The 17488-nt window shown below is 46.9% G+C and overlaps 1 protein-coding gene across 1 annotated transcript in view; it reads left to right on the top strand.

Moving 5' to 3' along the window:
* The window catches only part of LOC106570710 (hippocalcin-like protein 1), an 83115-nt gene that overhangs the window by 56752 nt on the left and 8875 nt on the right, over positions 1–17488 (top strand). Inside the window, exon 3 of the mRNA XM_045695061.2 lies at positions 9064–9345. Coding sequence (XP_045551017.1) covers positions 9064–9345 — 282 coding nt within the window. The remainder of the gene's footprint in view (positions 1–9063; positions 9346–17488) is intronic.

Below are 17488 nucleotides of genomic sequence, written 5' to 3'. Positions count from 1 at the left end.
CAGAAGTAACAGTAGTAGTAGTAGTAGTAGTAGTAACAGTAGAAGTAGTAGTAACAGTTGTAGTAGTAGTAGTAACAGTAGTAGTAGTAGTAGCAATAGCAGCAGTAACAATAGTAGTAGTAGCAGTAGTACCAGTTGTACTATTGGCAGTAACAGTAGCAGTAGTAAAAGTAGTAGTAGCAGTACCAGCAGTAGTAACAGTAGCAGTAGTAGTGGTAGTAGTAGTAGTAGTAGTAGTAACAGTAGCAGTGGTAGAAGTAGTATTAGGTGTGTAGTAGTAGTACCAGTTGTACTATTAGCAGTAACTATAGTAGTGGTAGAAGTAGTAGTAGGTGTGCTGTAGTAGTAGTAACAGTAGCAGCGGTAGTAGTAGTAGTAGTTACAGTAGTAGTAGTAGTAGTGGCAGTAGTAGTAACAGTAGCAGCGGTAGTAGTAATAGTAGTAGTTACAGTAGTAGTAGTAGTAGTGGCTATAGTAGTAGTAGTAGTAACAGTAATAACAGTAGTAGTAGTAGTAGCAGCAGTAACAGTAGTAGTAGTAGCATTAGTAGTAGTAGTGGTAGTAGTAGTAGTGGCAGTAGTAGCAGCAGTAACAGTAGTAGTAGTAGTAGTAGTAGTAGTAGTAGTGGCAGTAGTAGCAGCAGTAACAGTAGTAGTAGTAGTAGTAGTAGTAGTAGTGGCAGTAGTAGCAGCAGTAACAGTAGTAGTAGTAGTATTCATTGTAAATAAGAATTTGTTCTTAACTGACTTAACTTGTTAAATAAAGGTTAAATAAATATCAATATAAAACAGTAGTGGTGGTGGTAGCACTAGTATTAAATGCAGTAGTATGTAAAGCTGTCATCAAGGCAAAGGGTGGCTACTTTGAAGAATCTCAAATATGAAATATATTTTGGTTTGTTTAACACTTTTTTTGGTTACTACATGATTCCATATGTGTCATTTCATAGTGTTGATGTCTTCACTATTATTCTACAATGTAGAAAATTGTGAAAAATTAAGAAAAATACTTGAATGAGTAAGTGTGTCTAAACTTTTGACTGGTACTATATATGCATGCGGGCACGTATACCTAACATACACACACACGCACACACACACACACACACACACACACACACACACACACACACACACACACACACACACACACACACACACACACACACACACACACACACACACACACACACACACACACACCGTTGATGAGGCAGTTCATCGGTCAACTGTCACCTCATGCTGAGATTTGGACCAGAAATGTTCTTATGGTGGAAGAAACATCATGGTGCACTGAGCAACATAACAGCAAGCATATGGCGCTGTCGCATATCTGTCTGCTTCCTCTTCCCTCCTCCTGGATTAACAGGCTGGGGATGTCGCCTATCTGTCTCCTTCCTCTTCCCTCCTCCTGGATTAACAGGCTGGGGGTGTCGTCTCCTTCCTCTTCCCTCCTCCTGGATTATCAGGCTGGGGATGTCGCCTATCTGTCTCCTTCCTCTTCCCTCCTCCTGGATTAACAGGCCGGGTGTGTCCCCTATCTGTCTCCTTCCTCTTCCCTCCTCCTGGATTAACAGGCTGGGTGTGTCCCCTATCTGTCTCCTTCCTCTTCCCTCCTCCTGGATTAACAGGCTAGGGGTGTCGCCAGTCTGTCTCCTTCCTCTTCCCTCCTCCTGGATTAACAGGCTGGGGGTGTTGTCTATCTGTCTCCTTCCTCTTCCCTCCTCCTGGATTAACAGGCTGGGGGTGTCGTCTCCTTCCTCTTCCCTCCTCCTGGATTAACAGGCTGGGGGTGTCCCCTGTCTGTCTCCTTCCTCTTCCCTCCTCCTGGATTAACAGGTTGGGTGTGCATCCAAAAGATCACCCTATACAGTATGTTCTGGTCCCTTTTGGCTCTGGTCAAAAGTAGTACACTATATATGGATAGGGTGCAGCCTGGGACTGTATGGTCTGCTATGTCCAGCAGCAGTAGATCAACACTGTGGTGTTTTAACACTGCTATAATGTTGTCATAGATTAATGCTGGGACATAAAAGTCTCTGCTTTAACCTTTACACCTCTCTCTTAGGGTTATACTCTCTGCTGGTGTTGGCAGTGGATCTACACAACTTTAGTATGAAATAACATAATGCCCAAGATTATATTGTGACATAGTTATGGTTGTTGTGTCATTATAAAAATAGGTTTGTGTTGTGCTGAATCTCTGTGTCCCTTCATCGCTTGGGGTGGTGTAATATATTTTGTCGTATTGTCACATACATTTTCCCAGAAGGCCGTAGTGAATGTATTTTGTGTCTTCATTGACATCACTGGGTTTGATCTAAAGCCATGCTCATTATCTATATAATCTGTTAGCTGTGATAGGATGTTGGGTTGGTGTCACAAAAAATGTGACACCCTGGCGGCTCCTGACTAGCGGGCGGCTCTGGCGGCTCCTGACTGGCAGGCGACTCTTGACTGGCGGGCAGCTCTGGCGACTCTTGACTGGCGGCAGCTCTGGCGACTCTTGACTGGCGGGCAGCTCTGGCGACTCTTGACTGGCGGGCAGCTCTGGCGACTTACGACTGGTGGGCAGCTCTGGCGACTCTTGACTGGCGGGCCGCTCTGGTGACTGTTGACTGGCGGGCAGCTCTGGTGACTGTTACATTTACATTACATTTACATTACATTTAAGTCATTTAGCAGACGCTCTTATCCAGAGCGACTTACAAAATAGTGCATTCACCTTATGATATCCAGTGGAACAACCACTTTACAATAGTGCATCTAAATCTTTTAAGGGGGGGGGGGGGGGGGTTAGAAGGATTACTTTATCCTATCCTAGGTATTCCTTAAAGAGGTGGGGTTTCAGGTGTCTCCGGAAGGTGGTGATTGACTCCGCTGTCCTGGCGTCGTGAGGGAGCTTGTTCCACCATTGGGGTGCCAGAGCAGCGAACAGTTTTGACTGGGCTGAGCGGGAACTGTGCTTCCTCAGAGGTAGGGGGGCCAGCAGGCCAGTGGTGGATGAACGCAGTGCCCTTGTTTGGGTGTAGGGCCTGATCAGAGCCTGAAGGTATGGAGGTGCCGTTCCCTTCACAGCTCCGTAGGCAATCACCATGGTCTTGTAGCGGATGCGAGCTTCAACTGGAAGCCAGTGGAGAGAGCGGAGGAGCAGGGTGATGTGAGAGAACTTGGGAAGGTTGAACACCAGACGGGCTGCGGCGTTCTGGATGAGTTGTAGGGGTTTAATGGCACAGGCAGGGAGCCCAGCCAACAGCGAGTTGCAGTAATCCAGACGGGAGATGACAAGTGCCTGGATTAGGACCTGCGCCGCTTCCTGTGTGAGGCAGGGTCGTACTCTGCGAATGTTGTAGAGCATGAACCTACAGGATCGGGTCACCGCCTTGATGTTAGTGGAGAACGACAGGGTGTTGTCCAGGATCACGCCAAGGTTCTTAGCACTCTGGGAGGAGGACACAAGGGAGTTGTCAACCGTGATGGCGAGATCATGGAAGGGGCAGTCCTTCCCCGGGAGGAAGAGCAGCTCCGTCTTGCCGAGGTTCAGCTTGAGCTGGTGATCCGTCATCCACACTGATATGTCTGACAGACATGCAGAGATGCGATTCGCCGCCTGGTTATCAGAAGGGGGAAAGGAGAAGATTAATTGTGTGTCGTCTGCATAGCAATGATAGGAGAGACCATGTGAGGATATGACAGAGCCAAGTGACTTGGTGTATAGCGAGAATAGGAGAGGGCCTAGAACAGAGCCCTGGGGGACACCAGTGGTGAGAGCGCATGGTGCTTGACTGGCGGGCAGCTCTGGTGACTGTTGACTGGCGGGCAGCTCTGGTGACTCTTGACTGGCGAGGCTGGGCTGACGCACTAGACGCCTGATGTGTGGGGCTGGTACTGGATGTGCCAGCCTGGAGACACGCACCTCAGGGCTAGTGCGGGGAGCTGGCCTGGGGCTCCATCCTTGCCCCGTCAAACAGCCCTTGTGCCGCCCCCAATTTTTTTTTATTGGGGCTGCCTCTCGGGTTCCCTTAGCTCCCTTAACTTGTCCTCCCAGGTCCATCCTTCCTCCTCGTTCGTCCACTGCTTGGTCCTTTGGTGGTGGGTAGTTCTGTCACAAAAAATGTCGTACTCGTCACGGAAAATGCCGTACTGGAGAGAAGAGGACCAAGGCACAGCGGGAATGTGAATACTCATGGTTTTAATTTCAAAAGAGTAAAGTATTCACTGACAAAACAACAAGATGACAATAGCAACAGTTTTACAGGCTATACAAACACAGTGCAAAAACAACCACCCACAACCCCAAAGAAAAACACACACACCTATATAGGACTTCCAATCAAAGGCAACTCAACACACCTGCCTTCAATTGGAAGTCCCAATCACCAACACAACATTTAACAAACACAAACCACCTGCCACATCCTGACCAAGACTAACACAATTACGCCCTCTGCTGGTCAGGACGTGACAGTACCCCCCCTCAAGGTGCAGACCCCGGGATGCACCTAAAAAGAGAAAAACACAAGAAAATCCCCAATACCCCAACAAAACCAACAAACAATAACCCCTAAACAATAAGGGAGGGAAGGGAGGGTGGCTGCCGTCACCGACAGCACTGTGCTACACCCTCCCTCCCCAACCCACTTATCCTGGAGGTGGCTCAGGTGCAGGACGTGGACCTTGCTCCACCCTCGGCGTCGCCCACTTTGGTGGCGCCGATAGCGGCGCCGGGCAGACGGGCCACTCGGGCTGGGCCGGAGGACAGCAGGGCCCCTCGGGCTGGGCCGGAGGACAGGAGGGCCCCTCGGGCTGGGCCGGAGGACAGGAGGGCCCCTCGGGCTGGGCCGGAGGACAGGAGGGCCCCTCGGGCTGGGCCGGAGGACAGGAGGGCCCCTCGGGCTGGGCCGGAGGACAGGAGGGCCACTCGGGCTGGGCCGGAGGACAGGAGGGCCCCTCGGGCTGGGCCGGAGGACAGTCGGGCCCCTCGGGCTGGGCCGGAGGACAGTCGGGCCCCTCGGGCTGGGCAGGAGGACAGTCGGGCCACTCGGGCTGGGCCGGAGGACAGTCGGGCCACTCGGGCTGGGCCGGAGGACAGTCGTGCCACTCGGGCTGGGCCGGAGGACAGTCGGTCCACTCGGGCTGGGCCGGAGGACAATCGGGCCACTCGGGCTGGGCCGGAGGACAGTCGGGCCACTCGGGCTGGGCCGGAGGACAGTCGGGCCACTCGGGCTGGGCCGGAGGACAGTCGGGCCACTCTGGCAGCTCCGGGCAGTCGGGCCACTCTGGCAGCTCCGGGCAGTCGGGCCACTCTGGCAGCTCCGGGCAGACGGGCCACTCTGGCAGCTCCTGACTAGCGGGCGACTCTGGCGGCTCCTGACTAGCGGGCGGCTCTGGCGGCTCCTGACTGGCAGGCGACTCTTGACTGGCGGGCAGCTCTGGCGACTCTTGACTGGCGGGCAGCTCTGGCGACTCTTGACTGGCGGGCAGCTCTGGCGACTCTTGACTGGCGGGCAGCTCTGGCGACTCTTGACTGGCGGGCAGCTCTGGTGACTTACGACTGGTGGGCAGCTCTGGCGACTCTTGACTGGCGGGCCGCTCTGGTGACTGTTGACTGGCGGGCAGCGCTGGTGACTGTTGACTGGCGGGCAGCTCTGGTGACTGTTGACTGGCGGGCAGCTCTGGTGACTCTTGACTGGCGAGGCTGGGCTCACGCACTAGACGCCTGATGTGTGGGGCTGGTACTGGATGTGCCAGCCTGGAGACACGCACCTCAGGGCTAGTGCGGGGAGCTGGCCTGGGGCTCCATCCTTGCCCCATCAAACAGCCCTTGTGCCCCCCCCCCAATTTTTTTTATTGGGGCTGCCTCTCGGGTTCCCTTAGCTCCCTTAACTTGTCCTCCCAGGTCCATCCTTCCTCCTCGTTCGTCCGCTGCTTGGTCCTTTGGTGGTGGGTAGTTCTGTCACAAAAAATGTCGTACTCGTCACGGAAAATGTCGTACTGGAGAGAAGAGGACCAAGGCACAGCGGGAATGTGAATACTCATGGTTTTAATTTCAAAAGAGTAAAGTATTCACTGACAAAACAACAAGATGACAATAGCAACAGTTTTACAGGCTATACAAACACAGTGCAAAAACAACCACCCACAACCCCAAAGAAAAACACACACACCTATATAGGACTTCCAATCAAAGGCAACTCAACACACCTGCCTTCAATTGGAAGTCTCAATCACCAACACAACATTTAACAAACACAAACCACCTGCCACATCCTGACCAAGACTAACACAATTACGCCCTCTGCTGGTCAGGACGTGACAGTACCCCCCCCTCAAGGTGCAGACCCCGGGATGCACCTAAAAAGAGAAAAACACAAGAAAATCCCCAATACCCCAACAAAACCAACAAACAATAACCCCTAAACAATAAGGGAGGGAAGGGAGGGTGGCTGCCGTCACCGACAGCACTGTGCTACACCCTCCCTCCCCAACCCACTTATCCTGGAGGTGGCTCAGGTGCAGGACGTGGACCTTGCTCCACCCTCGGCGTCGCCCACTTTGGTGGCGCCGATAGCGGCGCCGGGCAGACGGGCCACTCGGGCTGGGCCGGAGGACAGGAGGGCCCCTCGGGCTGGGCCGGAGGACAGGAGGGCCCCTCGGGCTGGGCCGGAGGACAGGAGGGCCCCTCGGGCTGGGCCGGAGGACAGGAGGGCCCCTCGGGCTGGGCCGGAGGACAGGAGGGCCACTCGGGCTGGGCCGGAGGACAGGAGGGCCCCTCGGGCTGGGCCGGAGGACAGTCGGGCCCCTCGGGCTGGGCCGGAGGACAGTCGGGCCCCTCGGGCTGGGCAGGAGGACAGTCGGGCCACTCGGGCTGGGCCGGAGGACAGTCGGGCCACTCGGGCTGGGCCGGAGGACAGTCGTGCCACTCGGGCTGGGCCGGAGGACAGTTGGTCCACTCGGGCTGGGCCGGAGGACAGTCGGGCCACTCGGGCTGGGCCGGAGGACAGTCGGGCCACTCGGGCTGGGCCGGAGGACAGTCGGGCCACTCGGGCTGGGCCGGAGGACAGTCGGGCCACTCGGGCTGGGCCGGAGGACAGTCGGGCCTCTCTGGCAGCTCCGGGCAGTTGGGCCACTCTGGCAGCTCCGGGCAGTCGGGTCACTCTGGCAGCTCCGGGCAGACGGGCCACTCTGGCAGCTCCTGACTAGCGGGCGACTCTGGCGGCTCCTGACTAGTGGGCGGCTCTGGCGGCTCCTGACTGGCAGGCGACTCTTGACTGGCGGGCAGCTCTGGCGACTCTTGACTGGCGGGCAGCTCTGGCGACTCTTGACTGGCGGGCAGCTCTGGCGACTCTTGACTGGCGGGCAGCTCTGGCGACTCTTGACTGGCGGGCAGCTCTGGCGACTCTTGACTGGCGGGCAGCTCTGGTGACTTACGACTGGTGGGCAGCTCTGGCGACTCTTGACTGGCGGGCCGCTCTGGTGACTGTTGACTGGCGGGCAGCTCTGGTGACTGTTGACTGGTGGGCAGCTCTGGTGACTGTTGACTGGCGGGCAGCTCTGGTGACTCTTGACTGGCGAGGCTGGGCTGACGCACTAGACGCCTGATGTGTGGGGCTGGTACTGGATGTGCCAGCCTGGAGACACGCACCTCAGGGCTAGTGCGGGGAGCTGGCCTGGGGCTCCATCCTTGCCCCGTCAAACAGACCTTGTGCCCCCCCCCCAATTTTTTTTATTGGGGCTGCCTCTCGGGTTCCCTTAGCTCCCTTAACTTGTCCTCCCAGGTCCATCCTTCCTCCTCGTTCGTCCGCTGCTTGGTCCTTTGGTGGTGGGTAGTTCTGTCACAAAAAATGGCGTACTCGTCACGGAAAATGTCGTATGTGAGAGAAAAGGACCAAGGCGCAGCGGGAATGTGAATACTCATGGTTTTAATTTCAAAAGAGTAAAGTATTCACTGACAAAACAATAAAGATGACAATAGCAACAGTTTTACAGGCTATACAAACACAGTGCAAAAACGACCACCCACAACCCCAAAGAAAAACACACACACCTATATAGGACTTCCAATCAAAGGCAACTCAACACACCTGCCTTCAATTGGAAGTCCCAATCACCAACACAACATTTAACAAACACAAACCCATGCCACATCCTGACCAAGACTAACACAATTACGCCCTCTGCTGGTCAGGATGTGACAGCTGGACTGGGAAGTTTAAAATGGCATGTCATTTACTTTAATGACAATTTTTTTCTATGAAATGATTGGGTACATTATCAGTTATCAACATATTGCTTACCATTAACAAGTACATTGTCATCCCCCAATTTCAATTTTTCAATTTCAATTCAAGGGGCTTTATTGGCACGGGAAGCATATGTTTACGTTGCCAAAGCAAGTGAAATAGATAATAAACAAAAGTGAAATAAACAATAACAAATGAGCAGTAAACATTACACTCATAAAAGTTCCAAAAGAATACACACATTTCAAATGTCATATTATGTCTATTTATAGTGTTGTAATGATATGCAAATAGTTAAAGTACAAAGGTAAAATAAATAAACACAAATATGGGTTGTATTTAAAATGGTGTTTGTTCTTCACTGGTTGACCTTTTCTTGAGGCAATTAGTCACAAATCTTGCTGCTGTGATGGCACACTGTGGTATTTCACCCAATAGATATGGGAGTTTATCAAAATTGGATTTGTTTCTAAGTCTTTGTGGGTCTGTGTAATCTGAGGGAAATATGTGTCTCTAATATGGTCATACATTTGGCAGGAGGTTAGGAAGTGCAGCTCAGTTTCCACCTCATTTTGTTGGCAGTGTGCTCTTGAGAGCCATGTCTGCCTACTTTCTCAATAGCAAGGCTATGCTCACTGAGTCTGTACATAGTCAAAGCTTTAATACATTTTGGGTCAGTCACAATGGTCAGGTATTCTGCCACTGTATAATCTCTGTTTAGGGCCAAATATAACATCCTCCATCTCTCTCTCTCAGGCTAGAATAGGTCATTCTATTACATACCATATATTTAATATTGTTTCTCCCTCCATCCCCCCTAGGGCTTCCTAAAGGACTGTCCCAGCGGCAACCTGAACGTAGAGGAGTTTAAGAAGATCTACGCCAATTTCTTCCCTTACGGAGATGCCTCCAAGTTTGCCGAGCACGTCTTCCGAACGTTTGACACCAACAGCGACGGAACCATCGACTTCCGGGAGTTCATCATCGCGCTGAGTGTCACGTCACGGGGAAAGCTGGAGCAGAAACTGAAGTGGGCCTTCAGCATGTATGACCTGGATGGGAATGGGTACATCAGCCGTGATGAGATGCTGGAGATCGTACAGGTGAGACATGGGATTTGTAGTCCTGGTGGAGGTCGTACAGGTAAGACATGGGATTTGTTGTCCTGATGTAGGTCGTACAGGTGAGACATCGGATGTGTAGTCCTGATGGAAGTCATACAGGTGAGACATGGGATTTGAAGTCCTGACGGAAGTCATACAGGTGAGACATGGGATTTGTAGTCCTGGTGGAGGTTGCACAGGTGAGACAGTCCACTTCAGTTTCTGCTCCAGCTTGCCCAGCTCATTTTCTGTAGTCAATGTTTCTCATTCAAAAGTGGATGAAGACTTCCTCCTGGTTCCTCTCTAGGTGGCTTCCTAGGTTCCTGTCTTCCACTAAGTTTTCCCTAGCCCTGTGCTTCTGCATCTGCTTTGCTTGCTCTTTGGTGTTTTAGGCTGAGTATCTGAACTTCGTGACAACTGCTGATGTATTAACCTCTATGGGCTAGGTGGGACGCTAGCGTGCCACCCGTGGTGCACTCCATCAACAGCAGGTGCATTTCAAGAGCGGCAAATTTGAATCCAAATAAATGTCAAAATTCAAATTTTTCAAACATACAACTATTTTACACCCTTTGAAAGATAAACATCTCCTTAATCTAACCACGTTTTACGATTTCAAAAAGGTTTTACGGCGAAAGCATAAATTTAGAGTATGTTAGGACAGTACATTTACAAGAGTTGTGTGTAATGTTTTGTCAAGTCAAAGAGAGGGTCACCAAAACCATAAAACCAGCTAAAATGATGCACTAACCTTTTACAATCTCCATCAGATGACACTCCTAGGACATTATGTTAGACAATGCATGCATTTTTAGTTCTATCAAGTTCATATTTATATCCAAAAACAGCGTTTTACTATGGCATTGATGTTGAGGAAATCGTTTCCCTCCAATAACCGGCAGTCAAGTCAGCGTCACAAATTAAATAATTAAAATTAGAAAACATTGGTAAAATATTATATTGTCATTTAAAGAATTATAGATTTACATCTCTTGAACGCAATCAACTTGCCAGATTTAAAAATAACCTTACTGGGAAATCACACTTTGCAATAATCTGAGCACTGCGCCCAGAAAAATACACGTTGCGATACAGACTAGACGTCATGTTGGGGAGATCTAAAATCGAAAATACTATGTAAATAATCCATTACCTTTGATTCTCTTCATCAGATGTCACTTCCAGGTATCACAGGTCCATAACGAATGTAGTTTTGTTCAAAAAAGCTCATCATTTATGTCCAAAAATCTCCGTCTTGTTAGCACATGATCTAAGCCAGCCGGACTTCTCGTCATGAACGAGGGGAAAAAATATATTTACGTTCGTTCAAACATGTCAAACGTTGTATAGCATAAATCATTAGGGCCTTTTTTAACCAGAACATGAATAATATTCAAGGTGGACGAATGCATACTCTTTTATAACGTATTGGAACGAGGGTACCCAACATGAACTCGCGCGCCAGGTGTCTAATGGGACATCATCGTTCCATGGCTCTTGTTCGGTCAGATCTCCCTCCAGAAGACTCAAAACACTTTGTAAAGGCTGGTGACATCTAGTGGAAGCAATAGGAAGTGCCAAAATATTCCTCAGCCCCTGTGTTTTTCAATGGGATAGGTTTAAAGGTAATACAACACATCAGGTATCCACTTCCTGTCAGAAAATGTCTCAGGGTTTTGCCTGCCAAATGAGTTCTGTTATACTCACAGACACCATTCAAACAGTTTTAGAAACTTTAGAGTGTTTTCTATCCATATATAATAAGTATATGCATATTCTAGTTACTGGGTAGGATTAGTAACCAGATTAAATCGGGTACATTTTTTTTATCCAGACGTGCAAATGCTGCCCCCTAGCCCTAACAGGTTAAGGGATTCATAAAATACATTTTAATTTATTTAACTAGGCAAGTCAGTTTTAAGAACAAATTCTTATTTTCAATGACGGCCTAGGAACAGTGGGTTAACTACCTTGTTCAGGGGCAGAACGACAGATTTTTACCTTGTCAACTGAGGGATTTGATCTAGCAACCTTTCGGTTACTGGCCCAACGCTCTAACCAAAAGGCTACCTGCCACCCCTGAACAATTGAACAGACACACCGGTCATGATGAGGGGAAGGAGAACCTACAGGTGAAACAGAGAAAACAGGGAGACAGTTTTGGTGTGAGCTGTATGTAGTTCAATGAAAGAAAGTTGTTGTATTTCCCCCCCCAATTTCGAGGCAAACTGGTCATTGTTGTCTTAACCTACAATAGCAGAGGCCTACTGTAGTGTAGTGTTAGACCTGTACTAGACCTGTTTTAGACCTGTACTACTACCCTGAACTACTTACAGTTGAAGTCGGAAGTTTACATACACTTAGGTTGGAGTCATTAAAACTCGGTTTTCAACCAATTCACACATTTCTTGTGAACAAACTATAGGTTTGGCAAGTCGGTTAGGACATCTACTTTGTGCATGACACAAGTAATTTTTCCAACAATTGTTTACAGACAGATAATTCACTGTATCACAATTCCAGTGGGTCAGACGTTTACATACAGTAAGTTGACTGTGCCTTTAAACAGCTTGGAAAATTCCAGAAAATGATGTAATGGCTTTAGAAGCTTCTGATAGGCTAATTGACATCATTTGAGTCAATTGGAGGCATACCTGTGGATGTTCAAACTCAGTGCCTCTTTGCTTGACATCATGGGAAAATCAAAAGAAATCAGCCAAGACCTCAGAAGCAAGTGTAAACCCCATGGGACCACGCAGCTGTCATCAGGAAGGAGACGCATTCTGTCTCCTAGAGATGAACATACTTTGATGCGAAAAGTGCAAATCAATCCCAGAACAACAGTAAAGGACCTTGTGAGATGCTGGAGGAAACAGGTAATAAAGTATCTATATCCACAATAAAATGAGTCCTATATCGACATAACCTGAAAGGCCGCTCAGCAAGGAAGAAGCCACTGCTCCAAAACCACGGTTTGCAACTGCACATGGGGACAAAGATCGTACTTTTTGGAGAAATGTCCTCTGGTCTGATGAAACAAAAATAGAATTGTTTGGCCATAATGACCATTGTTATGTTTGGAGGGAAAAGGGGGAGGCTTGCAAGACGAAGAGCACCATCCCAACCGTGAAGCACGGGGGTGGCAGCATCATGTTGTGGGGGTGCTTTGCTGCAGGAGTGACTGGTGCACTTCACAAAATAGATGGCATCATGAGGGAGGAAAATAGGTGGAGATATTGAAGCAACATCTCAAGACATCAGTCAGGAAGTTAAAGCTTGGTCTCAAATGGGTCTTCCAATTGGACAATGACCACAAGCATACTTCCAAAGTTGTGGCAAAATGGCTTAAGGACAACAAAGTCAAGGTATTGGAGTGGCCATCACAAAGCCCTGACCTCAATCCTATAGAACATTTGTGGGCAGAACTGAAAAAGCGTGTGCGAGCAAGGAGGTCTACAAACCTGACTCAGTTACACCAGCTCTGTCAGGAGGAATGGGTCAAAATTCACCCAACTTATTGTGGGAGCTTGTGGAAGGCTACCCGAAACCTTTGACCCAACTTAACCAATTTAAAGGCAATGCTACCAAATACTTATTGAGTGTATGTAAACTTCTGACCCACTGGGAATGTGATGAAAGAAATAAAAGCTGAAATAAATCCTTCTCTCTGCTATTATTCTGACATTTCACATTCTTAAAATAAAATGGTGATCCTAACTGACCTAATACAGGGAATTTTTACTAGGATTAAAAACTGAGTTTAAATGTATTTGGCTAAGGTGTATGTAAACTTCCGTTCTTCAACTGTTTTTTTATCTTTTATGGTACGAGCTTCAACCCTATTCCCTTTGTAGTGCACTACTTTTGACTAGGGCCCATAGGGAATAGGGTGCCATTTGGGATGATACCTTAATGTTTTTGGCAGCTGACCTGTGCAGAATACAGCCCTTACTTCCCGATTTAACTGATAATGAGACTAGCCAAGTCTAACTTGATTGGCTGAACTAACCATGGCCAGATCTGATTTGCTGTATTGCGGGCCATATGGGAAATTAAACACCTAGTCTCATGGAAAAGTAAAAATGTGTCTGTTCAAAAATGGGCATTTTTAAACCATGACCTGAGTGAATCAAGCTGTGTATTTAGATAAAAATGCACGTAGTATTTGGCAACTTGTCTGTTTTTGGGGAAATTGGAAATATGAATGGTATCACGATTGGGCAATCAACTCTCTGCCATATGGCCTGATAAGTAGTTTTATTGTCCCTGTAACTCTGAGAATTTCCCATCAAACAGAATCTGGATGTCTTAAAGTAGGTCCTTTGTACTTCTGATAATCATTGAACATTTGAGAATTTGGACGTCCCCCCCCCCCCCAAAAAAATTGACATTTTAAGTCATAAACCATGCAGGCCATGAAGCCATCACCATCTGATGGATGATTTAAACAGGGAAACTTGGCAATATTTTAGATTTAGAACACGGTGTTCTAATTCCAGTGTAAAGGTCCAGTCTCAATGGATAACGGATCCTTAGATTGATAGACAGAGAAGTGACAATACCCCCCCCAGTGGGGAGACTCAGGAACAACTAGGGTTACAAAGCTACTGGTATTTTACCAAAGTTACCGTAATCTTCAGTAAATTTGGTAATTAACAGAAAATCTATGGCAATCTTATCATGCATTTTGGGAATTTATACTTGAATAACTTATAAAATATATATATATTCATGTATAGTCTTCGGGGCAGCAGGTAGCCTAGTGGTTAGAGTGTTGGACTTGTTATCGAAAGGTTGCTGGATCAAATCCCAGAGCTGACAAGGTAAAAATCTGTCGTTCTGCCCCTGAACAAGGCCGTCATTGAAAATAAGAATTTGTTCTTAACTGGCTTTCCTAGTTAAATAAATCATTTATTTTATCGGTGTCTATAGTGTCATTGACTTTTTAATAGATAGACCATACGGTTCAAGAGAAAATAGCCTAATGAATGAAAAAAAGCATTGAATCAACAATGGCATTATTTCACATGTACTCTATTCACAACTGCGACCATTTTGACACCGAAACATTGACAAATACATATTGACACAGTAAAATAAAACACAAAATATTAAGGATATTTCACGCTGAAACCCTCATATTAAACACTAATGGTATTCACTAGGTTGATGGTTTATATTTAAGATAATGTTTTACAGCTTTCTATTTCTATTTTATGTAATATTTTAATTTGTTCATATATTTTACATGTGATAAGGCCACACGAAGGGCCAGTGATTAGTACAGACAGTGATCAGCTGAAGTACCCAAAAGGGCCACTAAAATGTCTTTGAACTTTACCAACATTCTGGTAGTTTATTGGCAAATTTAGAACGTTTCCAGTAATATACCTTTGCAGGCATGTTGACAGTGTGCTTGTATTTTAGCTGGCCAGTAAAGAGGTTAGATAGGAATGGACTTTAATATTTGGTGTCAGTTATTCACCATGTTTAGCCGAAGGAGCGAGTAAGGAGCGAGTAAGGAGCGAGTAAGAGAGAAAAAGACAGACAGAGAAAAAGAGAGAGACAGACAGCGAGAGACAGACGGACGAGGGTTCTGTATTGTTCTGACAACATGGATGGCTACATGCACTGTGTGCCCCAGGATTAGCGAGTTAAATTTAACCAGGGTTTATCCCTCAGTGTGCAGAATACTGGGATTATCCCCTGGTTATGCTCTGCTGAATGAGAGACGGAGGGGAGGAGAGGAATGAGACAGGCAGAGGAGAGAAGAGTGTGAGGAGAAGAGGATGAGATAAGAGAGAGGAGAGGAGAGGCCACACTATTATCACTAAGTGTGGAGGGATGGAGAGATATAGATTTGTGAGAGTTGGATGAGGGGTGAAGATAGAGAGGGACGAGAGGGACAGATAAAGACAGAGGAAGAAGGGAGTTACCCTGTAAACATTATTAGGACATCCTTGTGAACAGAGTTGTGAAAATAATGAGTGTTTGATTGTGCGTCACAAAAGCTTGGCCTCCTCTGTCCCTACCACACTTCACTCTGACGTAGACAACAGCTAATGTCTCCCTAATCCATATCACATCTGGTCATTTTCCCAGCAACTGGTTATTGCGGAAAAGACGCAGTCAGATTTGAGAACATCCTTACAACTGAATGTAATAAATGTTGGACTTGAAAATACCTGGAACGAACAACAATGGCCCTTATGTAACGTGGGTCGTATAAAGGGGACCAAGGCACAGCGTGTAGAGTGCTCATATTTACTTTTAATGAATATACTAGAACAAAACAACAAAACGACCGAAACCTGTTCCGTCAGGTGAACATACACTAAACAGAAAACAACTACCCACAAAAACCCAGGAAGAAAAACCCCCTACTTAAATATGATCTCTAATCAGAGGCAACGAGGATCAGCTGCCTCCAATTAGAGATCAACCCAAACAATCCCAACATAGAAATAGAAAAACTAGAACTTAAACATAGAAATAGAAAACATAGAAAAACACCCCCTGTCACGCCCTGACCTACTCTACTATAGAAAATGACATCTTACTAGGATCAGGATGTGACACCTTAGCTGTGGCATTCATCTTTCAAGAGTCTGGTATTTCAGTTTGCCACGTGTGAAATGTCCTTGTTGGACAAAAGAAACTCAACCAAACACTCATTTCTTAAAGGTAATATGATATTGCTTCAGGTGCTACGCTGTTGTAATGGTGGAACAAGCTCCCTCACGACGCCAGGACAGCGGAGTCAATCACCACCTTCCGGAGACACCTGAAACCCCACCTCTTCAAGGAATACCTGGGATAGGATAAAGTAATCCTTCTAACCCCCCCCCTTAAAAGATTTAGATGCACTATTGTAAAGTGGTTGTTCCACTGGATATTATAGGTGAATGCACCAATTTGTAAGTCGCTCTGGATAAGAGCGTCTGCTAAATGACTAAAATGTAAATGTAACAACATTCAAATTATTATAGTTATTATTCATGGGTTGCACCCCTCCGTCACTCGGTCGAGTCATACCATTATTATGAACGTTCTTAAAGGGGAAGTCAGCAGTTGCTACATAAATGTTTTGATTTATAAATTAATGATATGTACCCATTGATTCTTGAAAAATATAACTTATAAAATGCCTCATGGGTATATCCCATTAGAAACCAAAATATAAGCTTGTTTTGCTTCAGTGTTTGTAAACAAAGTAAATGGAAACAAACACTACATAGCCACAAAATATGGTTAAAACTATCATCATATTGATATCTTGGATGGTCAGTCCTTGCATTCATAGCTCTGTCTACAAATTTGAAAGTGGTTACGTTTCTCCCAGCACCAGAGCCTTGCAAATGTATTCATTCCCCTTGGCGTTTTTCCTATTTTGTTGCATTACAACCTGTAATTTAAATGGATTTTATTTGGATTTCATGTAATGGACAAACACAAAATAGTCCAAATTGGTGAAGTGAAATTAAAAAAATTACTTGTTTCAAAAAATTCCAAAAAATAACTAAACGGAAAAGTGGTGCGTGCATGTTTTCACCCCCTTTGCTATGAAGTCCCTAAATAAGATCTGGTGCAACCAATTACCTTCAGAAGTCACATAATTAGTTAAGTAAAGTCAACCTGTGTGTAATCTAAGTGTCACATAATCTCAGTATATATACACCTGTTCTGAAAGGCCCCAGAGTCTACAACACCACTAAACAAGGGGCACCACCAAGGAAGCGGCACCATGAAGACCAAGGAGCTCTCCAAACAGGTCAGGGACAAAGTTGTGTAGAAGTATAGATCAGGGTTGGGTTATAAAAAAATATCTGAAACTTTGAACATCCCACGGAGCACCATTAAATCCTTTATTAAAAAATGTAAAGAATATGGCACCACAACAAACCTGCCAAGAGAGGGCCGCCCACCAAAACTCACGGACCAGGCAAGGAAGGCATTAATCAGAGAGGCAACAAAGAGACCAAAGATAACCCTGAAGGAGCTGCAAAGCTCCACAGCGGAGATTGGAGTATCTGTCCATAGGACCACTTTAAGCCGTACACTCCACAGAGCTGGGGTTTATGGAAGAGTGGCCAGAAAAAAGCCATTGCTTAATCTTACATCTAGACGTTCCGCTAGCGGAACA

This window comes from Salmo salar, chromosome 14 (assembly GCF_965601325.2).
Source record: "Salmo salar chromosome 14, fSalSal1, whole genome shotgun sequence".
Lineage (NCBI taxonomy): Eukaryota > Metazoa > Chordata > Actinopteri > Salmoniformes > Salmonidae > Salmo > Salmo salar.
This window is presented reverse-complemented; position numbering and strand designations above follow the sequence as displayed.